Source organism: Furipterus horrens, unplaced genomic scaffold (assembly GCF_987537825.1).
Source record: "Furipterus horrens unplaced genomic scaffold, mFurHor1.1.pri manual_scaffold_4, whole genome shotgun sequence".
Lineage (NCBI taxonomy): Eukaryota > Metazoa > Chordata > Mammalia > Chiroptera > Furipteridae > Furipterus > Furipterus horrens.
This window is the reverse complement of record NW_028327174.1, coordinates 22,139,592-22,163,133: the sequence shown is the minus strand read 5'-3', so window position 1 is coordinate 22,163,133 and position 23,542 is coordinate 22,139,592. Positions and strand designations below refer to the sequence as shown.

The window sequence follows — 23,542 nt, the reverse complement described above, 5'->3', positions numbered from 1 at the left end:
CTAGGGGGCCAGAAGTAGTTCCCAGGGGAACTAGCTGGCAAGTCCGACCACTCCAACTGCTTGGTCTGGACCACTTTACTCAAGAGTACAGGGGGGTGGGGGGTCTGAGGGGCACCTTTCCAACTCTGGGGAAAGGAACTCCCTTCCCCCATCCAAGTATTTAGCTATATCCGATTGCTGGGCAGGTCTACCTTTGACCCTGCAGGGAGTGTCTAGCCCACAGTGAAGGGGCTCAGGGAGGGAGACGGCCACGTTGGCACAGAAACTGGACAGCTCAGGAAGAGGCGGTTCAGGACACCCCAACACCCCGCCAGGAGCATCCCACTCCTTGCTCCAGGCAGCCAAGGCCTGACAAGAGGTGACAAGAGGCTGCAGGGCGGGGTGGAGGCCCAGAGCTTCCTAGCCACTGGGGACATTTGGGAAATACCCACATGAGCCCCCTGGTGGAAGTGTGGGTGATGGCGGGAAGGAAATATGGGCTTTTAGCCCCATCCATCTTTGCTGTCACCCCACTCCACTTCCCCAGGATCTGTTGGCCCCAGTGCTCTGCTCACCCTCCGCGTCCCAACAGCTCTAGACTACTGAGACCTAGAGAACTGCCTACCCAAGGGGCAGGGCTGGGAGTTTTTGGACGCTGGCCCTCCTGCTAGCCCCAAGGAAGGTAAGTCTCCACAAGGTATCAAACAGGACACAATTTAGCCATTGTACTTTTATTCACATCATGTATTTTGGCATTTTCCAGAGAAGGACAGGGAAGAGACAGGGTGGAGGAAAGACTGAGGCAGGAGGGCAACGGGGTCCCCATCTCCCTCATATCCTTCCTGGCTTGACCACACAGGAAACAAACACAAAGGGGGAGGGGAGCAGGGGCACCCCCTCCTGTGGAAGAGGCTGCACAAAGCGACACCCACCCACACACACACACACACAAACAAGCCCCCTCCACACCAGGAGCTGGCATCATTACAGAAGCAGAGGAACGGGTTCAAGGGAAGGAGAAGCTACATGGTCTCCTCACAGACAGGCGGCCACCTTCCCGTCCCCTTCCTGCTCTAACCCCAGCGTCTCTCGAGTGCCTCTCCATTTTGCCTGGCCATTCTCTTAGGGCCTCTATCTTGTTCCCTGCTGCAGGGGGCTGAAAGAAAAAGGGTCCCAAGCAGGCGGGCTGCAGTCCATCCCTCAGCTCCTCTTCCTCATGCCAGGTGGTCTGTCCCCTGCCCTCCATGGTTAAGGGGTCACGGCAGGTTCTTAACTGGCCACTCTCTGGTAGAAGTAGATGTAGCCCAGGTCCTTGGGCGGCTTCTCAGAGGCACACACTTTCTGGTCATTGTAGATCACCCATCTGGGGAAGGTGGGGAGGGGTGGAGATGGATGAACCAACTGGGCAGTCCACAGTGCTTCAACTAGTTTCTCTGACAGAACCTCTGGATTCAATGCTGGTGATTCTGGGGAAAGGTCCCTAAACCTAAAGTCTGGTTGCTACCTGTCTGAAGGGAGCATCCCAACATCACCAAGGTCATTTCCCCTGCTCAGTGTCTTCGGATTCTCCAGGCTCTTTACAGCCAACCCCCCACCCAGTCCTGTAAGGCAGAGGTTGGCAAACTTTTCTGTGAAGAGCCAGATGGTAAACCTTTCAGGTTTGGTAGGCTATCAGGTCTTTGTTATAATGACTCAACTTCCCTGTTGCAGTATGAAAACAGCCACAGACAATATATAAATAAGGGAGGCTATGCTCACTAAAACTACTTACAAAGCAAGTGGCCTGATGCAGCCCGCAGGCTATAGTTTGCCCTGTCTCTGCTGTCGGACATTCCCTTACCCCTGCTGTGTTCGTGGCTCCCATCAGGCAGTCCCTCACCTTCTCCAGGATTTCCAGAACGCCCCTACCCATTTCCACACCATCCCCCCATTCCAAATGCACACTGCTGGGCCCTCACCTGCCTTCCTTCTTGATGTGGCAGACATAGTGACCACACATGGTGGAAGTACCCATGTGACTAATGAAGGCAAAGAGCTGATACTCTAGGGAAGAAGAGGGGGGGAGGGCAGAGAAGACAATGAGAGAGGGATCCCTGAGTAACAGTCCAAAGATCTATCTAACAGCTCAAACTCAGGAAGTGTAGGCATGAATTGGGTCAAAGGTCTATCTCCACCTCCTAGAATCACATCTTTGGGAGTCAGATCACTGTAAAGAAACTTCTGCCCCCTCTGACCCATGAGGGAAGCAGAGCTGCCTTGGAATGAGAACTAGCTAGATTCTACCAGGCCTGTCCTCTTTCCCCGGGACACTCACTTCCGGAACCATCCCGGACTTTAGGTCCCACTGGCACAGACTCGGAGATGGAGTCGGCAGCTGAGCGACCCTCCGAGATGTCCATGGCAGCTTCCGCGTCTAGGTCATCAATGTGGCTGAAGATCCAGTCCACAGCCCGTTCTAAACTATTGTTCTTGGAGGGGAGAAAAGCATTACATTTCCAACAAGTTCAGGGGCAAGAAAACCACCAGTGAGAGCCTCAGCTCCTTCATCACAGCCACAAAAGGGTGGAGCCCAGCCTTGGCGATACCACACCAGTGCCCTTGGTCTTGCTCACTCCCACCCTCTTCTAGCTCAGAAGTCCCAGTCCTGAGCTGGGGGTGGCCCCTACCGTGGCCCGCAGAGCTTTGAGGGCTTGGTCCCGAGAGAAGCCCATGGAGACAATGGTAGTCACGCAATCCTCTGGTGGGGGGTCCGCAGCAGCACTTGTGGAGCCAGGCCCACTGGAGCCAGGCAGGATGAGGGGGTTTGCAAAATCTGTGGACAGGAAGGGGTTGAAGTGTTTGAGGGAGGATGGTAGTCCTACCTGGCCCTGCTACCCAGCCTGCCTACCTGGATCATCCATGTGCGACATGACCCAGTTCATGGCAGCTTCAGCCCCGCTGTTGCCCGTGTAGTAGACGGCTTTGCGGCAGGCGTCCATGGGGAAGCCCATCTCCACCAGCTGGATGATGACTGACTCATCCAGCATGGGGGCTGTGGTGAGAGAAGTGGGGGCACAGTGACTGAGTCCTTGGGCCACTCCTCCTCCTCCCCCTAGTCTAGCCCCACCACCCTCTCCCAACCATTCCATTCCATGCCTTTTTCTCCCATAGCCTGGCACCGTATCCCAGAACTAAAACGACAAACTATACAATGTGGGTCCGGTATCCTAAAGGCGCAGGACTGAGGCTAAAGATCCCCCATGGATCTCCTTCCTTGCCCATCCTCACAGAATGGGCCCTGGTTCTGGAGCATGATACCCAGCCCCTGCCACCAACCAATGAGGTAACAAGAATAGAAAGGCAATTAGCCAATGCTACTGCCATCCACACAGAGAATGTGGCTGGGAGTGCTCCAGTCGGTCCTCACGTCCACCAAAAGAGGGCAGAGGAAATTTGAAAGGGAGGACAGGAGAAACACAAAGGACAGGGTTGTGGGGAGGCAGGCCGGGGAGACCCCCATCAGCAAGGGAGAGAGACAGGCAGGAAAAAGAGTCACTAACATGTCGGAGAGGAGAAGTGAGGGGAGCAGAAGGAGTCTTCGTCTTCGTTGCCATAGAAACCAAGGCTACCTTTGGGCTCATCCGGAGTGACCAGGGGTGGGGCAATGTCAGGCAGCTCCTCCTCTCCAGGTTGTAGCCCTGTACCCCTCAACTGGGAGATGTCTAGCTCCTCTGGCATCTCAATGGACACATCTGTAATCGGAATGGCAGAAAGAGGTCACTTCAGGAGCTCCCTGAGGCCGTCCTGAGAAAATACTTTAGGACTCTTCAAACCCCTGCACCACATTTTGGCTCTGCTCAGTAATAAGGAGCTGTTCAGAGAATACCACCAATCTCAGAGGTCCCAGTGTAATAAAAATAATTGTGGGTCTGGGAGTCAGGGGACCTGGATTCTAGTCCTAGATTTACAACAAAGGAGCTGTGGGCAAGAAAGGGGGCCCCCAACCTGTGGGACAGGATGATTTTATACTTTTGTAGGTCCCAACTCATCTAGGAACTGCAGTTAAACCAGCAGTTCTCAAAGTCATCAAGGGCCTGTAAGACCCATGAGAGCTAATTATTTCAAGATTATCAAAATAAAACAACGTATCAGTTATAAAAATTAAATTATGAAAATCACTTTTGGTTGTAAATCATAACTATATAACCAAAGAAGTCTTCTAATATTTTTAGTCAGTGCTTTTCAAACTAGACATATTTTGAAATATCTAAGATAACGTTTTCCTTTCAGAGGGAAGTTAGAGGAACATTAGTTTACATGTATCAAGGCCCCTTCTTTTTTAGTATTTTCTGCTTAACCTGACTCGCTTGTCCCAGCCATCATACCCAGTTTCTTGGGCACCCAGTCTAAGCCGAAGGTGAACTTCTTGATCTGGATGACCAGGTAGTCAGGGAATGAGGCAAATCGTGTGGTCCTATGGAAGAGAGAATGTCCTGGTAGCCAGGCAATCCCAAGATTCTCCTATCCTGAAACACCCCCACCCTGGGGTTCTGCCTCTCAGGGGTGGATGACCTAACAGCCCAGAAGATACTCCATGTTCTTATTTTGCCCTGGGCAGGCACCGGAGTGTCTGCAAACAAGGAGCAGCAGAAGCCAGGAGAGGGGCTGTCTTATTGGCAGGAGCAGCAAAGCACTGGATGGCTGAATTCCCTTGAGACCAAGCACTCTTATAGCCCGCCAGCTCAGGCCAACAACATCTGGGCAAAAAGTAAAACCATTTGCTGAAAGCCCATGTTCTATTCCCTACTAAGTGTCTGCTCTGCCAGGACTGAGGGAGGAAGTGTAGAGACGCTGCACTAAAAAGTGACCCTGTGCCATGAGAGACGAGGGAGTGATTTGGGCAGGATAAGGTGATATGTAGTGATCATCTGAGTCTGCTCCTGCGAGGGCTTCTTGGTTCCCACCAGCGTCAGATTACCAGCCTCAACTGATGCAGTCCTGAGATTCCTCTCAGAAAAGGAATGACAAAGAGAAAGAGGCAGATGGCATTGTTGGGACTACCCTGACACAGGCCCGAAACCAACAGGACTTACTTGACAGCTACTGATTTGGCCTGCAGAGCTGTGCTCCAGAAGTCATCCACCTGCTCAGGGGCCCCATAAGCCTCCAGGCAGGAGCTGAAGGGCACTTGGGCCCGAACCAGCTCCGGCAGTGGCAGCTTCTCCTCTTCGGCTTGCCGCTTCTTCTCTTCGTACTCCAGAAGCTCCTCTGGTGACAGAATTGGTGGGTGGATCCCTCAGAGGGTGATACCTCTTTCCCTCCTTAGCCTGGCCCTGCTGGCTCTGGGTCCATGGCTACTTCAACTCCTCCAGCCCCACCCAGTCCTACCCAGCGTGCATTCATATATGATTTTGCTTCTTTCTCAACGTAGCACTGCTGACAAGCTGTGGGCAAGGTTAATCTGACCTCCCTTCACTGGCCTAGCTTTGGACTTCTGGCTGAGGGAGCAGAGGATACCGTGGGCTGTGCTCCTGTGCCGTGCCCCAGCACCCAGGCCCGGCTGAGAGTCACCCACCTTTGTTAAGGGCCGCATCCATGGGCACAGGCAGCTGCATGATGTAGTCTACTCGCTGGGTGTACTTCACCTTCTCTGTAGCCAGGCACTTGATCTTTTCCTCCACCAAGAAGCGGAACACTTCATTAGGATTTTCGGAACTCCGGCAATTCCTCTACAGGAAAGAGACAGGTGGAGAGATCTGGGCAGCCAGGGACTGGAATGGAGGCCCAAAAGGGTCCCTGGTGGTCAAGGAGGGAGGGGAGGGAGAGGAAGGGAGGGGAGGGGAGGGGAGACCACCACTGAGAGCGCAGGGATGCAGGAACAGAGTAGAAGCCTTCCCCAATTACCCACCCCCTCCCTGATTCTGGCTCGCTCACAGTGCTGCGGGACTGTGTTGGAATGTGCTTATAGTTCTCTTGATAAGTAGTAAGTATCCTGAGCATTTTCTTTGGGTGTATCCCTCCTGAGGCAGCAAGCCCGTCAAGTGTAAGGGCGACTGCTTGGCTCTGCTATTCTCCTTGCGTGTTATCACTACTACAGGGAAGGCGCAGTGCACACCGACTGCCAGGTACTGGGGTGGGACTGGGTGGGGCCGAGAGAGGCAAGAAAGGGCAGGAGGCAGAGGAAGAAACTGCAGGTAGACAGAAAGACTGCTCTTAGAGGATGCCTTCCCTCGCCGTCTTCTCAGGCCTTACTTCCACCATGTTGATAAGGTGAAGGAAGAACTCTTGGGCATCCTGCTGCCGGTTGGTAGAGAACTCAGGGTGACCCTTGCCAATGAGGGCCTTGAACATCCGAGGGGCAATGCCATCTTGAACGTCCTAGGCAGAGCCAGGGCAGTGAATTGCCAGGGGCTCAAGAGGCCACCAAGTGGCCTTCTTGAGACGTCTCCCAGACCTCAGTTTCCCCATAATTCTAGAGTCTGAAAAGGACAGAGCACCAGACTCACCTTTTGTTCCAAAACCTGCTCCCCATCGCTAGACTCCGGTGCTGGTTTGGAATACTCTCCGGAGAGAAGGCCATGGCCCAGCTTGGCCCTGCATTAACATCCAAGAAAACCACTTGGCTTTAGTCAACTAACAATAATCTGACATTTCTGTATAACTCTTCCTCCCCAACTCAATCCTGGCTTAAGGCCCTCCTTAATGTGGAAAACCTTAGGTTCCACAGGAACCCATCTCAAGGGACAGAGCCTGCTCAGAAGGCAATCACTGGAAAGCTTCTAACCAGCCAGGGCTAAACTGCTGCCCCCTGCAGTGGTCACGGAGGAGAGAGGAGGCATACAGGCAGAGGTGCTCAACAGCCTTCATACACAGGACCTGACTACATACACCTGGGTGCTGAAGTCCTGGGTCGGGTCCGTTGGGGCATTCTGGAAGATCTTCTCCAGCTTTTCCACATACCTAAGAGCCAAGGGAAGGAGAGTTGCAGGGGCTTTGGTCTGGCTCAGCAGAAAAGCCAAGGGAGAAATTATCTACCAGCTCGGTGAACAGGCTCCCTCTAGAGTGGGGAGTTACATGGTTGAAGCTTGGAGTCCATTTCTTTCCAGCAACCTGCCCCTCTTCCCCTCTCAACGACATCAGCCCGAAGGGCACTGAGGCAGTCTTTCCCAGCCTCCTCCCTAAGAGAGCCAGGGGAAGGAGAAGACAGCCTGGGAGAAATAACTACAGTTCATAGTCTTTTGAACAGGACTTCTCAACACGTTTTAAGTTTTCACATATGCATCAGGTCCTTCCCAATTAGATGGTCAAGTCCCTTATGCTAACAATTTGCCCTTCTCCTATCTTAGTGTCCCAAGTCCTCCCTCTCCCCCAAGTGTTACATGGCCACATTAGGTGCTTGTCTGATGTCACTGGCCTAAAATAAAGACCACCTGCTCATCCTTACGTCAGTCAGGAGGCCTCAGAGAGCCCTGGGATTTGGTGTTCTGCTCTATCAGTGGCGTTTGTGTGTGACTGGGTGATGATGGTGCAAACCGACAGCCGGCTCCCCTCACAGCACACCGGCCACAGTGTCAGAGGGACTAAAACTGCACTGGAACGGAGGGGCTGAGGGCAGCTGAAGGAGGAGTGTGCCTACAGGCTAATGGCCAGGAGAGGAGCTGGGATGGTAGGCGCACAGAACCCAGGGGCCAGCAGCGGGGAAGGCAGCACTCACTTCCTCTGGAAGTCGGGGATGCTGAAGAGCACCTGGACCACCGAGTTGAGGTAGCAGCTGTTACCCAAGTTCCGGATGCCTGTGTAGCCAGGCCCGAACAGGGGCTTCAGTGGCACACTGGACTCCTGGATCAGCTCCCATTCGCCAATCTGCTGGTTCATATCTATCTCCAACTCAGTCATTGTCTTGTCCGTCTACAGGGAAGGGGCACTTCAGATCGGGGGAGAGACTCAGCCCTGGATTTTCTACCTTGATATAGCTGGAGCCTAGAATTTGTTGAATTACAGAGGTATGCTGGATCTAGTCCAGTTCGCATTCTAGACGGCCACAAGCAACTGTCCCAGAGGACTTGGTCGTCGGGCTTCGATGAGGCAATTCCCTTTGCTTGAACTGTTTTTCCCATTCCAGTTACCCTTCCTCACCCCTCAGGTCTCCACTCAAGCAACACTTCCTCAGAGGAACTTCCCTGATGCCCTAGACTAGGCCAAGTCCCCCTGCTGTAAACTACTGCAGCACCCTCCACATCTCTTTCATAGTACCCTTCGGTTTTTAGTTGTTTAGTTATTTTGTGAGCATATGATCAACGCCTGCCTTTCCAAATAGCATGTAAGTCTATGAAAGCAAGGACAACAGCTGCCGTATTAGTGACTAACACAGACTGGGACTCAAGAGTATTTAATGAATGGATAAATGATTCTAGAAAGTTCTTCAAAGCTCAAATATCTGGGAAACTGGAATAACTGTGGCCTCTCTCCAGGACCCTGCCTCAGGCAAGGAAGAAGGGCCTGACAGAAGCAGGAATAAGAAGAACCTGAAGCCGAACGGGTCTCACCTTTTGCATCTTCAGCATGTCGATGCCAAAGTGGGACAGGTGCTCAGCCAGGTTGGGGTCCAGGACCATGTCGTCCTCATCATATGAGTATACATCTAGGACAGAAGGCAGGAGCAGTGTCAGAGGGGGTGGCTCAGGACTGGGCTGGCCACCAATGCCACCCCGCGTTGGGTGGGACAGAAGGATAAGCCTTTAGGGTAACACTCTTGGTTCCCTTGAACTTTCTGGGAATAGCTTTCAGGGAGGGTGGGGTGACACAGGGTAACTGCTGGAATTAATTGTGACTCTACCCCATAGGATAAGTTTCTAGGGTCAGATGGGTTGGGAAGGATGCTTACTAATCAGATAATATTGGTAACTTCTAGGAAGGGAGCTGAGGTTTGAAGAGTAATTGAAGATTTAGTCTCATCTGCAATTATTTTCATTGTTTATCAAGAGAAAGTACTCATATATCACTCATGCCACATAAAATGAGTAACAGTTCAAAAATATTTCAGCATGGAGGTGACTGAGGAGGGGAGGGAATACCAGCTCCGTCAGGTGTGATGGTGCCCAGTTTGACAGCTAATGGGTAGCCTGTCTCCCTGAAATGCTCCACAGCATGGTTGTTGCCCCCACTGCCATCGAAGTAGCGTCGGCCACAGAGGATGGAGCCATCTGTCAGGTTAAGCCATAGGTTCTCCTTCATGTCACACTTGGAGCACTTCCAGCCACTAACCCAAGGAGAAAAAAAAATGAGCTGAAATACGGGTTGGGGGTATCTGGGAGTGGCAGAGAGAAAGGGGATTCTGTGGGCCCCTGCCAATCGAATATCTTTCTCTTCTCTCCTCTGGATGTCCTCCTGCTCAGGTCTTCGCTTCCAAGTCTCCGTAATTGTCCTGCTCTCGGCCCTCCCTCCCACCAGATCTCCTGGGAAGGTGGCCTCTTTGCCCCTGCTCTAGGAGTTGTGCCCGAGGTAGAGGGGCCAGGCCTCACCAGGGAGGGATTCGAGCAGGGTTGTCCAGTTGCTTGAGGTTGAAGGCATGCTTAGACAACTGCCGTACTTCCCCATCCCAGGCCTGCACTTCCTGCTTGCGGGAGGCTGAATCGGCCGACAGTAGCGCCTCCACTGCACTGGTCACCTGGGGGAAGCAGAGGGTCAGCAGAAACAACATCCAAACCCCATCCCTACATGCCCCCCCAGCACTTTATCAGTGCTTGCCCAAAACATCACTGCCTTAGCCCCACCTGCCCTAAAATCTTGGAGAGGGTGGAAAAATATTCATACCCGATCTCTGACAAAGTCAGGCAGTCCCCCCAACCCATCCCGGGCAATCTCCAGGTAATCTGGCAAAATGACAATCTTCACGTCTTCATCGTATTCAAACTTCTCCTCGCTAAGGTCAAACCCACCTTCGACACCTGATGAGACAAGAGAAGAAGAGGGAGTGTAGGACCACGACCACAGGTAAATGTCCCTCCGCTGACCCAGTACTTTACTTTGTCCCCTCCAGACCTCTAGGGCCACTGATCAGGCCCATTCTTCTGGGGCTTTCCTAATTATTCTGAGAGCAGGAAAGCCCTGCTCGGGGAGAAGACTAGGACGGCAGTGGTGCTCACCAATAGCCAGCCGGGTGGGCTTCTTCCGGGGGGGGTCCCCAGTGCCTGTGGTGGTGTCCTCCTCTTTCTGCAATGAGGCAGGAAGGGCAGGGTCAGCAATGAACAGCAGGTAAGGAAGAATTGGGGAGGATAGAGGGGATGAAATAAGTCAACCTCAGAAGAGAATGGAGCTAAAAAACACGTGTGCTGAGCTTTAATGACACCATCAGTTACAGGCGAGAGGGAAATTGAGGCCTACAGGAAGTCAAAATGGAACAGATTCAAAATGGAGACCCGGTGGGATGTGCCAGAATGTCCCAGGCCTAGCTCCTATCCCTACCGGGCGCCGGGTCCGCCGGAGGTGCAAGTAGACTCGCTGGCCCGTCTTGTTGAAATGTCTCTCCACATACTGTTTCCCGAAGCCCAGGAATGTGTTCATGCAGATGTAGAGGCCACCCTCAGATTCCTGCAGGACAAGAAGCAGAGGAGGAAACACAGGGAGGATGAAGCCTGGCTAGGTGGGGAAACTAAGACCTGGGCTCAAAAACTGCTGGTTTCCAGAAGAAAGGTTCTGTTTTCTAACACTGTGTGGCCCTTGGCAAGTCATTTACCTCTTTAGGACTTAGTACATGGCTAAGATTCTCCCCCGTCTCCTATGACTTTATTAATCAACTAGGACACCAGAAGCTGAATAACACCTATCAGTCAGCATTCTTTTTCCTCCTTGCTCCTTCTTTGGGTTTTGGAGCCCTCCAATCAATTGCAGAGAACTCCTCTACCTCTTCCTTGGAGCTAAGAGACTCAGAAAGTAAACAAGGACCAAATACCATGAACTTCTGGTGCCAGAAATTATATTCAGAGGGGAAAAGGGTCCTTTCCTTGGAGCGGAAAGATCAACATGTCAGACATCAAACTTAAATCAAGGATGATGATAAACCCTACCTTATCTCCAGGATTAAGAAAACATACAAGACTGGAGAAGCAGAGATTCTTGCCAGTAAGATCAGACCTTTCCTTTACTATACTCTGCTAGGCAGCTGAACCCTGGTCCACATTGAATCTTCTCCCTCCTCTCCTGCTGAAGTCTAGCTCCAGTGGAACAATGGCCTACGTGCAGCTCACAGCTAAACCTAGACCCAGCATGGCAGGGACATGAAGTCTGGCATTCTCCAGTCATCACCCTGTCACCTCCCCTCTGACCAATACCTAAATTCCCACTGAAGTCCCATCAATCTCCAACCTCAAAGCCATCCCCTTTCTACAACGATCTAGTGACACTTGCTGACAGGTAGAATACACACAAGCCAGAGAGGAAACAGGGAAAGACAAGTGTCCACTCTAAATCTCGGCTGACGGGAGAGGATGGGCTTCCTCCAAACTGAGCAAGTCTGCCAGTGCCTTTGTGAATAAAGTGATGGAGAAGGTGGAGAAGGAAATTGTGGAAAACAACAGGCTTCCCTCAGATCCAAGTTTTTGAGCAAAAGCTTCAGTGGCCTTGAAAAAATTCTCTTCAGTGATATTAAAAAATAGGGCACCATCAAAGGCAGTTCTTCATCCCACAGATTGTGTACCACTACCTAGAACACTGTGAATTATAATATTCAAAAACAAATAGGGCATTTCTCATCAGGAAGGTCACATAAGCTCTCTTATTACCGTGGACTCAATTTGAAGATAATCAAATATGCTGGAAGTTCGTTAGCAAAGTCAGCTCTGCCACGCTGGAGATCTCTTTACTTGAAGTGAAATAAATGTAATAACATTACAAAAATTCCTTTTGGATTACATATTCAAAGAAGTTTCTAGAAGAGAGGCGGGAATATAAAGAGGAAACCATTGACTTCTACCAACAGTTGGTAATTAAGAAAAACCTTTTCCTCCTGAGAAAGATGTTGCTTCACCAAGCCATGCATCTGATAACCTGGAAGGCATGAGGAAACCGCAGGGATTAAACTCCTCTGCTGGAAATTAGAGATGGTTTCACCAAGGATTGGGAGCCCTGGGGCTCTGCTCTGAGCAGTCCTCTTTTAGCTTTGCCAAAGTCAGACTTCAGAGTAGCAGCATATTATTTGAGGCCAAGCTCAAAGCCTAGCAAACCAAGCAAACCACAAGTCAGTGGTGATCCTGAAGTGGGCTTTAGATTATGCTCCTATACTCAGCACTGCATTAATGAAGCCTTTCCACTCTGACTTGCAGTTTTCCTGGCCATGAGCTGGTCTGGCTGAACACCCTGGGCAGGGCCCAGCAGCTGCTTGAGGGAAGGGGGGTGGATCCCAACTAGGCTGCTGTCCTCTCAGTTCAGGCTCTGGCCTGGGCAGAGCCTTGTCTCTCTTGAGGGTGACACAGTAAGGCAGAAATGCAGGAAACGAGGTACCGGGTGGAGCCTGTATAACGTGAAGCACGGTGTGGGTGGTGGCTTTGTCTAAGTAGTCAAGAGTGGGAGTGGGATGGAAAGGGGCCTTAGTATCCTGCAAGAAAGAAACCATCTCTTTGGGAATAGTTTAAAAAGGGTTCCCTCTGCTTTCTGTGATGGGCGGGAAGAAGAGGGGGCCGCGAAAATGGTTCATTTTAAAGAAACGACTAGACCTCTCCTCTCCTCTTTCCCTTCCCTCCCTCCCAACAGCGACCCACCTCCCCGCCCCCTAGCCATATTAACCGTGGATGGAGGCTCTGTAACTTGGCCCTTTTCAAAAACGGCCTTCTTCAAGCCTACTTCCAGACTACTACGGGACTAGGAACTGCAGCACCCACCCTCCAACCCCAACCCCGGCCCAGAACAGCGGGGGGTAGCCTCATCTCTCCTACACGAGACTACAAAACCCGGAGAACCATGCGCGATAGGCAAGGCCAACTCCCAGGCTTTCCCAAGTAGCCATATGGGGGATGTAGTCACACAATCGGCTTGCGCCCCTAGCTTAACACAGCAGAAGGGAGTGAAGGACTATAATCCCCACAATGCTGCACGAGACGGGGAGCAGGCGAGACAGGACCGGTGGTTTCCGGGATCGGTAGTCATACGACAGCTCCAGATAATGAAAAGCAACGGCAGGGAGTAGCATGGAAGACTACATGTCCCATGGTGCATCGCAAGGAGGCGGCAGCCCAAGCTTTGCAGGCCCCGGCAGAATGACCAGGGCTATGGAAGTCGTGCTCGCTACGGGCGTAGGGAATGGGCTTACCGGTGTGTCGAAGGAGAAGGCGCACTCGTCTTTGTGGACCCGGTCTCCAGCCTTAGGGACCCGGATCGTCGGTAATACTGACAGCAGCGCCTCCTCACTCAGCTCCGCCATGACACCGGCAGCAGCTCCTCCACACAGAGCAGCTCCCACCGTTCCTAGTCCCCCACCTCCTTACCCTTGCGGACCAATCAGCACTATTCGTTAGGTGCATGCGCTTCAGGGAAGACGAGCGAGAATGGCAGTTGGACAGAACCTGCGTACTAGTGCTCCGCCCCCTGCCTTACTCTTGACTAAACCCAATGAAAAGTGCTTCCCATGCAATGGATGGTGGACAGAACCAATCCCACTCTTCCCGGGCAGAGCGCCTGTAGAGCAAGGAGGTGTACCCCAGTTTTCGCTGCTCGCACTCTGGGACCCCTACTGTCCCTTAGCATGCCTTCTATTGAAGAGCAGAAATTGACGACTGTTTAAACCAGTTTCAGAAACTTTCCTGGAGCCCTCTCTGATCGGAAAATAGAAGGGCAGTTCTTGGTATTTGAAAGGTGGCTACCCAATGAGGCGGAGTTTCAGAGGGTTAGAATCGAGTGATTGATAACGCCGTCAACCAGTAAGGATTATTTCTCTCGCCTCAAAAATCTTCGTAACTCTTATCTCCGCCTGAATCTGTACATAATAGCATAAATCATTCTTTTTTTAAATAAAATCATTTGGCTTTAAAAGTTAAGTTCTCAAAAGCGAAGATTGGCACTATCTAAAGGCTCACTATGGACACCTCGCAGCCTGAGAGGAACAAAAGTCCCCTTTTATCAAGGAGGCGTCAACCCTCGGCAAGCCAAGCCATTGCCCACTGACCCTATGGTTCGCATGATAGACGTCCTCTCAGCCCAATGGCTTCCTTCAGTGGGGGCGGATCTCACAGAGTAGGCCTATAGAAGTCTGTGTCGGCTCAGCCAATAGGGTCACGGCAGGGGGCGTGGCGGGAGTTTTGAATCTCAGCTTCGGGAGTTGAGGCTCGAGCTGCTGTGCAGCAAAAAGTAGAGTTGGGGCACGGTAAGTGACTTGAATAAATTAGTGAATAAGTTAGAGGGTTCGGCAGTCCCTGAATAAACCCTCTTGTGAGCTGCACCAGTCATTGTCCCCACGGAGGCCTCTAGCTCAGCATCCAGGAGGTTCCTTAGCTGGCCAGAATCTGGGAAGATAAGGTGGTCTGGAGTTCGAGGTCGCACATGGTCGCGGTGAGAGCTGAGATCTGAGTCACTTCTCATAGGCATCCCCTCCTCGCCCCAGGCCGGGCCCTGCCCCACCCTCTTCTTCCCTGTTGAGATGGGCTCAGCCAAGAGCGCGCCAGTCACTCCTGCGCCGCCTCCGCCGCACAACAAGCATCTGGCTAGAGTGGCGGACCCGCGTTCACCTAGTGCCGGCATCCTGCGCACTCCCATCCAGGTACTCTGGGCCGGGTAGAGGGTAGGTAGAGAAGCTGTCTGAATTCTTTGACGTCTGCTTAACCTGATTCTGAATGTCCCCACTCCCCACCTCTACTTTGAGGCCTTACTTTCTACATTCTCCTGAATGCCTGAGGGCTTTGGCAATTCCTGCCTGGAATGTTGGCAGGATGCTGAAGACCTGGGAGGGAAGAAGACTCAGGGCCCAGACTTTTAACAGCCTTTGATCCTGACAGGTGGAGAGCTCTCCACAGCCAAACCTACCAGCAGGGGAGCAGCTGGAGAGTCCTAATGAGGCCCAGGACTCAGATCCCCGCTCTCCTACCCTTGGCATTTCACGGACACCTATGAAGACGAGCAGTGGAGGTAAGTGTTGGGCCCAGAAAATTCTGATAAGGCAGTCAGCTAGTATCCTTGGGTGGGAGTCAATGAAGCCATGCTCTCAGGGCTCCTTCTTAAAGGGGCCTCCACCCTCCTGCTGTGAACCCATCTCACTCTTTCTCATCATTTTGATCCCTCTCACCTTGATTTCCCTCTTCTCAATTCCTCACCCACCAAGAGCCTAAGTCTCCTATATTTTGTCCTCTTTGCTGAACAACTTGTATCAGAGGGTCACTGTCTCGCTTCACTTCTTCCCTTCAGAGCCCCCAAACCCACTGGTGAAACAGCTGAGTGAAGTATTTGAGGCTGAAGCCCCCAAATCAAATTCTTCAGAGCCTATTCAGCCCCTAGAGCCACCTTCGTCTTCTGAATCGGACTTGCCTCTGGGCACCCAGTTTTCCCTTGAGGACCAGATGCCACATGGGAGCCAGGCTGAGTTTCCCTCCAAGCAGGTGTTTTCTGAGGAAGAAACAGGACAGCCCTCAGAGATCCTTCTGGCCAGCCAGGGCTCAGACATGTCCGTGAGAGACCCTGAGACGCCCAGATCTTCAGGTACAGAATCTAAGGGCAACGTATAAGGAAGAGAAATTGGGATCATCTTCTGGGGTAGTTTAGGAGAAATAAACTGTAAGCCCCTAATTTTGGCTCCTTGCTTTTAACTCTTTACCCACCCTAGGTTCTAAGTGCAATAGACGGAAACCAAAGAACAAGGTACTGGGGAGATCTCCCCTCACTATCCTGCAGGATGACAACTCCCCTGGGACTCTGACACCACGACAGGTAAAGGGAGAGGGTGAGAGCTATTCCTAAGAAGTCCAACGGACAGGGTGGGAGGCCTTTACCTTATCTTTCCTCTCCTGAACCACCTCCCTCCCTCCCCCAACTTGCATACTTCCTTTTATAGGGTAAGCGGCCTTCTCCCCTGAGTGAAAATGTTAGGGAACTAAAAGAAGGGGCCTTTCTGGGAACTGGACGCCTTCTGAGAACAGGAGGACAAGCATGGGATCAAGGCCAGGATCATGACAAGGAAAATCAGCACTTGGCCTTGGTAGAGAACTAGGCCATGTATGGCCCAGCCCTGGCTTCACCAGGGGTCTAGTGATACTCTGAGTCCTCTCACCCCTTCTTTCCCTTGGACACTGGAAAGGCTCGTTGTCTTCAACTCCCCCTAAACTACCAACTCTGTAACTGAGAGCTTTCGTGGGCTTTCTTTGTGTGTTATGTGTTTTTTGTATATTAAAGGAAGTTATTTTAAATGATGTTATTAAGTGTTATACCTAAATGTTTATGAAGAAAGGCAGCCTGGGGAGCTTGTGTTTCCTGGCCTGAGTGCCCCTGCACTGATACCTGCAAATCTCTTAATGTACCTCCCTTAAATCCTGGTGTTCCCCAGGGCTCTGCCCTTGGCTCTTTCCTCTCGCTCCTCCTAGGTGTTCACCTTTAGGGATCAGCTTACTATCTACCTATATTCTGGTAACTTCCAGGTGTCTCTATCTAACCAAGACCTTTATCCAGCTGTCTCATAGGCACTTCAAAGTCAGTTTGTTTAAAGATGGATCTGTAATTTTCCCCTCAAAGGCTGTTTCTTTTCCCCTCTTCTTTATCCCAGTAAATAACAGCATTATCCGCCCAAACCCAAACCTTTGCCATCATTTTGAATCCCTCTTAACATCCCACTTGGTCACTAAATCCTGCTGATTCTATATCTTTAATCTCTTTCCTATCCCTTCCCTTGTCTCCCCTGTCCTATTGCTCTTGCATTTCTTGCTGCCTGCTTCCTACCTGTTTCCTTCATTCCCTCCTGTCTCCCCTCACTCCATTTCATCAACCAACATTGCTGCTAGGGTCATCTTTCTGAGAAGCATATCTGATCATGTTACTGCTTTGCTAAAAATTTTTCAGTGGTTCCCTACTGCCTTTGATCATCTGATTCCTTCTCAACATAATCCTACTGTACACACACACGTGTACACACCATAAGCAGGCTGTGGTGAACTGCTGTGCACGCGCTTCCAGCCACCTGGTGAATGCCTTCTCTCGTGACCCATCTCAGGCTTTCCCCACAAGACTTGGGTTTCTCCCCCACCTCCCTTTCTGCCCACAAGCTGTCTGGCACCCAACCTTTATCACTTGCACCTGCAATACTTTATTACGGGAACGGAATCTTTTTGGAACAGAAGTAGGTTAGAAGACAAACATCACAGATATACCAGGGTGCTGTACTTTATTGCAGGTACTTTGCAAGGGGGAAAAATAAGGTAGAAAATGGAGAAAGCATAAAGAAAACAGGGGCCAGGACCCTGGTGGTGCCAGAGCCATAGTCACGGGCCGAGCACCCTATGCCACACAGGTCTGGACAAAGGTAATAGCTCTTGGGGAGGAATCCTAGGGCCTGGAGCCTCACACTGGAAGCCTGCTGGACCTGCCAAGGGCTGGGAAGGGGTCAGCGGTCCTTGCTCACTAAAGGGGAAACTGTCAAAACCATGGGAGGATATAGGGAAGTTCTTTGGCAGTTCCTGATGCTGCCTCCCAAAAGCACACTCCCTGTACCCCCACTGTCCTCAAAGGAGAAAGCTTGGTGGGAATGGCAGCTGGGGTATAGAAGAGAAAGCCTTAAAGGAACCTTCAAGAAATCAGGCAGGGAAAGGGGCAGCTGAGTGTCTTCATGGCCTTTTACCTCCCACCTCTGGCTTCCTCAGTTCCAGATTTTGAGGAAGCTGTCCCAGGAACCAGTGGCCACTGCCATCCCATCAGCTGTGACCCCCAGGCAGCTGACCCTGTTGTCGTGGCCAGAGAGGATGCCTGAGGAAAAGGGAGAAGAGACAACATGTCTCCAATTGCTCATTTGGCAGGGAGTATGTGTGCACGCACAGGAATCCTAGGTTAGGTAGGCTGGGCTCTGACTTCAGTGCCCCTCCCCCATGGAGACTGGAAGACAGAAAGAGGATTAGCCCTAAACTGTAGGGTTTCTCTTGAGGCCAATCTCTGTTGAGAACCTGGGGTCAGGGATGGGCAGAGAGGGATGGGGAAAGGTTGGAAGTGCCAGAGTGCTATGAAAAGAGCAAGGGACATCTTGATGGGTGCTGGAAAATAGGGAAAGTAGCCCTTTCATGCTGTTTCTTTGTTTCCAAACAAAGAGATGGAAGCCCAGAGAGAAATGACTTGCCCAAGGGCACTCAGAAAGTAAGCCCCAGAATTAGGATTTGGATCCTGACTCTTTCCTTCAGAGGATGTCCCTGAAACCCAGACCTGACTAGACCTTCAAGGTCCTCAGATCTGCAGATCACCTTGAAGGAGCTCCTCTGGCAGGGAGCAGTCATGGCATTGGGCGATGGAGAAGGACCCCTTAGAGCAACTGTTCTTTCCGAGAAGATGATCCTACATTGGAAACCAAAGGGGGACTGGATTCCAGGGGCAGAGCTCCGAGTTATGAAATAATTAGGGAATAGCAGTAAGGATCCAACAAGGGGAGCTGGATAGAGGGTATTTCCAGCTGAGGCAGCAGTTTGGGGCAGGGGAGGTGGGGCTGGGCTGGCCCTTACCCACACGCTCGCCCTTCATGGAGTCCCAGACATTGCAGTTGAAGTCATCGTAGCCTGCGAAGAGCAGGCGGCCACTGAGGGAGAAGGCCACAGATGTGATGCCACAGATGATGCTCTCATGGGAATAGGCTGTCAGCTCCTGGTCTGCCCTCAGGTCAAACAGACGGCAGGAGGCGTCATCTGAGCCTGTGCAGATGGCTTCTCCGTTGGGGAAGAACTGAGGGCACAGGTGGCAAGGAGGTCAGGACTCTGACCTGGGCAGCTGCTGCCTCTCCTGCCCTCTCCCTGACTCCTGCCTGGTGGCTGCAGGGTGAGCTCCTTCCCTCAGCCTCCCTGCCTGTCCCTTCCCTGGCCTGCTGTGAGAAAGGCCGCAGCATTTCATGCACGCTGGTGGCTCCCCTATACGCTTCACTTGCTCCTCACGACAGCCTACAGACTGGCATTATTCCCACAAGGCTGAGGGAGTGCCTGCAGCTTGCCCAGGGTCACATGGCTGGAAGGGCGGAGGTTGTCTCTGACTCTTCTCCCCACTACAGTAGCTGGGTCAGAGTGCAGGAGCAGGGTCAAGTGCAAATGCATAGCCTGAACCTCATCATGAGGAAATGTCAGATCAACTCAATTAGAAGGAAAGTCTACAGAAAATTGCTTTGTACTCTTTAAAGGTGTCAATGTCGTGAAAGACAACGGTAAAAAAAAACAACCAGTTCCTGCTTAAAGGAAACTAAAATGTAGCAAGAAAATGCAATACCTGTTTCTGGCGGGGGGGGGGGGGGGACTGCTATTACAGATATATTTGAGATAATTGGTGAAATGTGAATATAGATTGTAGACTATAGTATTGTGTCAATGTTAAATTCCCTGATTTTAAGAATTACACTGTGGCTATGTAGGAGAATGGCCTTGTGTTTAGGAAATACTGAAGTATTTAAGGGATAAAAAGACATGATGCCTGCAACTCAGAAAATCCAGGGAAAACCATAACAACAAAATGTGTATCTACATCTAGGTGTATGTGTTTGTCTAGTTAGCCAGCTGTCAATCATCCATCCATCCAATTATCCCCCCATCCCTTTATCCCTTCCTGTTCAGAGAGAGAATGATAAAACAGATGTGGTAAAATGTTAGCAGTGAATGTGGGTGCTGGGTAGGTGGAAGCTCTTTTTGTTACTCTCACAAATTTTCTGTAAGGTGACATTATTTCAAAGTGGAAAGTTAAAAAGATGGTAGGGAGCCCTGGGAGGCAGTGAGGGATGTGTGTGTTGGGGGTGGTGAGGTGGTCCCAGGGGTTGGAGCACAGAGGGGCTCACACAGATAGCGTTGATGTCCGACTCATGGCCAGTGAAAGTCTGCCGGCAGCTCCCCTCCCGCACATCCCAGAGTTTGGCACTAGCATCACAGGCCCCGGAAATGAAGAGTTTGAAGTCGGGAGACACAGCCAGGCTCATGCAGTCCCCTGTGTGTCCCACAAACACAGTCTTCTGCTGCCCGGTCTCGATATCCCACAGAGCGCTGCCAAGAGGAGAAGAAGCTGTCACAGGGAAAGGCCATGACAGAATCGCCACCCCAGCCCAACACCCATAGTATTCAGTCCTCACCACGTGCTGTCCCCTGAGCTGGTCACAATGTTGTTGTCGTCCAGAAAGCGGCAGCAGGAGAGATAACCTGGGGGAGGTTAGGACAGTGCCCTGGCTTTAGAACCACAACCCACCAACCCAGGGCTTCCTTGGACCCCTCGGGATGGGAAGACAGGGTCTCTCACCTGTGTGAGCAGAGAGCTCCCGGCTAACCTTGACATTGCCCTCGCGGGATTTGAGGCTGTAGATAGAGCACATGTTGTCCAGCCCCCCACATGCCACAAAGTTCCCTGATGGGGCATAGGCACAGGTCATGACCCAGGAGGAGCGCAGAGGGATGGCATGTACCTGCAGGAGGTTAGGGTGAGCAGAGGCAGGACCCGAGCTGAGGTCCCAGGTGGAGAGGGCTGAGGAGGGCAGGCATAATGTCCCCAAGGAAGGACGGGATGATGGAGGGGTGGGAGGCAGGGCTGGTACCTTATTGGTGGTATAGGTGTCCCACACGATCAGTTTTCCATCTTGTGAGGCACTTACTAGCAGCCTGGGGAGAGGGCACCCCACTTCACATCCCACGTCACACACCATGTCACCCAAGCCTCTCCTTCCTGAATCTCCTCCCTTCTGGGCGTGCCCCAAGACTCACTTGGAGTCAGTGGCCCAGTGCATGGCATAAATCTTGGCCAGGTGTCCCCTTAACGTCCGTCTTGTCCGCATCTGGACTCGTCCCACGACTTCTAGGTCAGACACAAGCTGCAGAAAAGGGGACATTAGAAATCAAGGAGAGCAGAGTATGTGCCCAGATGTCAGTGTCACAGCCACTGATCTGTACAAGTTTCTGTTCTGTGCCAGGCTCTGGGTCAGGCCTCCAGCCTTAAAGAAATAAGTCTCTGCCATGGAGTGGCTTAGGTTGATGTGAGAGACAGCCAGTGGCATGTTGTTAAGTGTTTAACAGCTCTCTCTCCCGTGTGGGGTAGGAGAGGATGAGGGGAGGTGGGAGGGTGATTTTGATCCTCTAATTCTCCCACCTTGACCAATTTCAAGCTGCTAGTGTAAAGTCACTGAACAGGAACTTAGGTAGATATGTACACATTTGATGGTTCCAAACTGTTAGAAACCTGCCCGCACACACCACTGCAGAACAGCCGGGTATCCAGGGTGTCACCGTGACCTTGAACGGCACCTTCTGGAATATGTTGTCCTATATGTCTTTCCAGCTTCTAAACTTAGTCTGGGGCTCCAGAGCCGATAAAACTTGATTTGCCATTTATCTGCTTTATTATCTTGGTCAAGTTACTTAACATCTCTGAGCCTGTCCTCATCTATAAAATGTTCATAGCACCTATCTCATGGGGTTGTCATAAAAATGAAATGAAATTGTCCTGGCCAGTTAGCTCAGTTGGTTAGAGCATCGTCCTGATATGCCAAGGTTGCAGGTTTGATCCCCAGTCAGGGCACATGCAAAAATCAACCAATGGATACATAAATAAATGGAACAACAAACTGATGTCTCTGTCTCTCCCTCAAAAATCAATTTTTTAAAAGGAGTAAGTTAAAAGAAAAGAAAATGAAATGAAATTATGTATTTAAGCAATTTAGCCCATGGTAAATGTTCAGTAAATGCTGACTCTTATTAAAATGTTTAATCCTGCCCTGGCCTGTGTGGTTCAGTTGATTGGAGTGTCATCCTGTGCACCAAAAGGTTACGGGTTCTATTCTTGGTTAGGGCACATACCTAGGTTGTGGGTTCAATCCCAAGATGGGGTGCATGCGGAAGGCAACTAATTGATGTCTCTCTCCCTCCCTCCCTCCCTCCCTCCCTCTAAAACTTTTTCTCCAAAAGCAATGAAAAGATGTCCTTGGGTGAAGATTTTAAAAAAAAAAAAAAAGGTATTTAATCCTATCTAAGGTGCAACCAACTCTAGGAAGCACCATTCTTTTATGTATCACTAAGAAAGAAAAAATGCTGCCAACTTTAATTGTAAGGCATCAGATGAATACATCTTGATTTCAGAAATGTCAAAATGTGAAAAAGCGTGCATCTTAGGATAAGCGAAATACAGTATTAAGCACCTAATGAATGGAGTCCATAAGGGCTTTGTGATTTACAAAGTACTATCCCTCTCTTCATCCTCACCACCCTGCAAGGTGAGGGGATGTAGTCTCTCCTGTTTTATGGATGATAATAGGGACAGCATCTTGTCCTTAGCCTCCAATACGGTCCCTGGCCCAGAGCAGATCTCACTGTCTGTTGAATGAATTAATCAATGTTATTCCTCATCCAAGGACATATTGTACTAAAGCTTGGGTAGGTCCGGGAGCTCCCTTGCCCTCTCCTTCCCTCAGGCCCTGCCTCAGAGGAATAGGAGTCTCACCTCTGCCAGAGTAGTGTCAGCGCAGGCTTTCCTGGCATCCTGGGGGGGAAGCAGACATCAGGGGAGGAGAGGGCAGGGTGGGGGGTGCATGGGTCTCTAAGATAGTTGGGCTTGGGTCTCTAAGGTAGTTTGGGGACTTCTCAAGTATGAGATCCAGAAAGTCTCTGGTCACTTCCAAGTCAGGGGTCTCTAGGGTGTCAGTCAAGAATGGATCCAGCCTCCTCCCCGCCTAGGCCACACTCGCTCATGTCCCCATTTCTATGTTTTCTGGGATTCCCATGTGGGACATTTCCGGAGTTACTGCAATCTGCTTCTTGAGCTGTTCCGCTTCCTGCCGCAGCTGTTCCATCTCCCCCATGGCTGACAGGCTGAGGGATAGCTCCAGCTTCTGCCAGAAACATGGGGTAGGTATAGGGGGATCCCCACCAGGCCATGTTTCTGTCCCTCACACCTCACACCAGACTGCTCACGAGGGATGGCGCCCATTCCAAGAAATAGGGAAAATGACCAGTTGGCCTACACCACCTCCCCAACTAGCCGCTCCAAGTTTGGGGTCCTCTGCAGCTAGTCCTAGCCTTGCCCAAGCCCTCCCTGCAGCCCTCAGCCCCAGAGAGCAGAGCCAGGCCAGCTCCCTCTTACTTGGGCTCTGACTGGACCTCTCCCAGGTTTCCAGCTCCGGTTCCCAGGCGCCTCCTCACTCCCTCAGCAGCGATGCCAGCCTGTCACCTGCCCCAGCTCTGCTGCCAGAGGAGCTGGCCTGGCCTGGCCCCACTCTGGGGCGGGGGCGGGGGGGCACTGACAAGGAAGGGTAGGGCCAAAATGACTACTGTCAGGCAAATGCAATCAACTGGCAGGGGTGGGGAAGAGGACAGGGAGAGAGGTGTGTGGCTTCCAGAGAGACTTGGGCCCAGTGTGGGGGAGGGGTAGGAGCAGGAATGCTGGGGTGTAGAGGAGCAGCCCCCCACAACAA

The 23,542-nt window shown here is 51.5% G+C and overlaps 3 protein-coding genes across 4 annotated transcripts; 1 reads left to right on the top strand and 2 right to left on the bottom strand.

Moving 5' to 3' along the window:
* Positions 1–694: 694 nt before the first annotated feature.
* On the bottom strand, positions 695–13,442 carry USP5 (ubiquitin specific peptidase 5). 2 transcript variants are annotated; one of them, XM_090272773.1, is made up of 20 exons: positions 13,262–13,442; positions 10,423–10,548; positions 10,104–10,170; positions 9,772–9,905; positions 9,480–9,625; positions 9,033–9,217; positions 8,505–8,599; positions 7,673–7,866; positions 6,847–6,918; positions 6,465–6,552; positions 6,211–6,336; positions 5,534–5,687; positions 5,052–5,226; positions 4,344–4,432; positions 3,519–3,710; positions 2,867–3,010; positions 2,646–2,791; positions 2,294–2,447; positions 1,938–2,022; positions 695–1,342 (listed from the first exon to the last, which is right to left on the bottom strand). In XM_090272773.1, the coding sequence occupies exons 1-20, from the start codon at positions 13,370–13,372 to the stop codon at positions 1,249–1,251; spliced, it is 2,577 nt and encodes an 858-aa protein (XP_090128899.1). In that variant the 5' UTR covers positions 13,373–13,442; the 3' UTR covers positions 695–1,248. The 2 variants fall into 2 exon arrangements, with proteins under 2 accessions (XP_090128899.1, XP_090128900.1); XM_090272774.1 differs by having other exon boundaries at positions 3,588–3,710.
* Positions 13,443–14,266: 824 nt separating this feature from the next.
* On the top strand, positions 14,267–16,343 carry CDCA3 (cell division cycle associated 3). Its single transcript, XM_090272771.1, has 6 exons — positions 14,267–14,311; positions 14,529–14,704; positions 14,940–15,069; positions 15,346–15,636; positions 15,761–15,864; positions 15,989–16,343. The coding sequence occupies exons 2-6, from the start codon at positions 14,585–14,587 to the stop codon at positions 16,142–16,144; spliced, it is 801 nt and encodes a 266-aa protein (XP_090128897.1). The 5' UTR covers positions 14,267–14,311; positions 14,529–14,584; the 3' UTR covers positions 16,145–16,343.
* Positions 16,344–17,282: 939 nt separating this feature from the next.
* Positions 17,283–22,950, bottom strand: GNB3 (G protein subunit beta 3). The gene is made up of 9 exons (XM_090272770.1): positions 22,874–22,950; positions 22,573–22,611; positions 20,844–20,950; positions 20,678–20,741; positions 20,386–20,548; positions 20,222–20,288; positions 19,934–20,135; positions 18,627–18,843; positions 17,283–17,886 (listed from the first exon to the last, which is right to left on the bottom strand). Exons 1-9 carry the CDS (start codon positions 22,928–22,930, stop codon positions 17,780–17,782), a joined length of 1,023 nt encoding a protein of 340 aa, XP_090128896.1. The 5' UTR covers positions 22,931–22,950; the 3' UTR covers positions 17,283–17,779.
* Between the last annotated feature and the right edge of the window lie 592 nt (positions 22,951–23,542).

What these genes read in the sequence shown, in the direction of transcription:
- CDCA3 (XM_090272771.1), top strand. Translation starts at nt 14,585, where the DNA reads ATGGGCTCAGCCAAGAGCGCGCCAGTCACTCCTGCGCCGCCTCCGCCG. An exon ending in TATGAAGACGAGCAGTGGAG is followed by an intron (nt 15,070 to 15,345) that starts GTAAGTGTTGGG and finishes TCTTCCCTTCAG; the next exon opens with AGCCCCCAAACCCACTGGTG. An exon ending in TGAGACGCCCAGATCTTCAG is followed by an intron (nt 15,637 to 15,760) that starts GTACAGAATCTA and finishes TACCCACCCTAG; the next exon opens with GTTCTAAGTGCAATAGACGG.
- GNB3 (XM_090272770.1), bottom strand. Translation starts at nt 22,930, where the DNA reads ATGGGGGAGATGGAACAGCTGCGGCAGGAAGCGGAACAGCTCAAGAAG. An exon ending in CTGACACTACTCTGGCAGAG is followed by an intron (nt 20,951 to 22,572) that starts GTGAGACTCCTA and finishes CCTTTTCTGCAG; the next exon opens with CTTGTGTCTGACCTAGAAGT. An exon ending in CGGACATCAACGCTATCTGT is followed by an intron (nt 18,844 to 19,933) that starts GTGAGCCCCTCT and finishes CTGTGCCCTCAG; the next exon opens with TTCTTCCCCAACGGAGAAGC.
- USP5 (XM_090272773.1), bottom strand. Translation starts at nt 13,372, where the DNA reads ATGGCGGAGCTGAGTGAGGAGGCGCTGCTGTCAGTATTACCGACGATC. An exon ending in ACATGCTGAAGATGCAAAAG is followed by an intron (nt 7,867 to 8,504) that starts GTGAGACCCGTT and finishes CCTTCCCTGTAG; the next exon opens with ACGGACAAGACAATGACTGA. An exon ending in AGTCCGGGATGGTTCCGGAA is followed by an intron (nt 2,023 to 2,293) that starts GTGAGTGTCCCG and finishes CTTCTTCCCTAG; the next exon opens with AGTATCAGCTCTTTGCCTTC.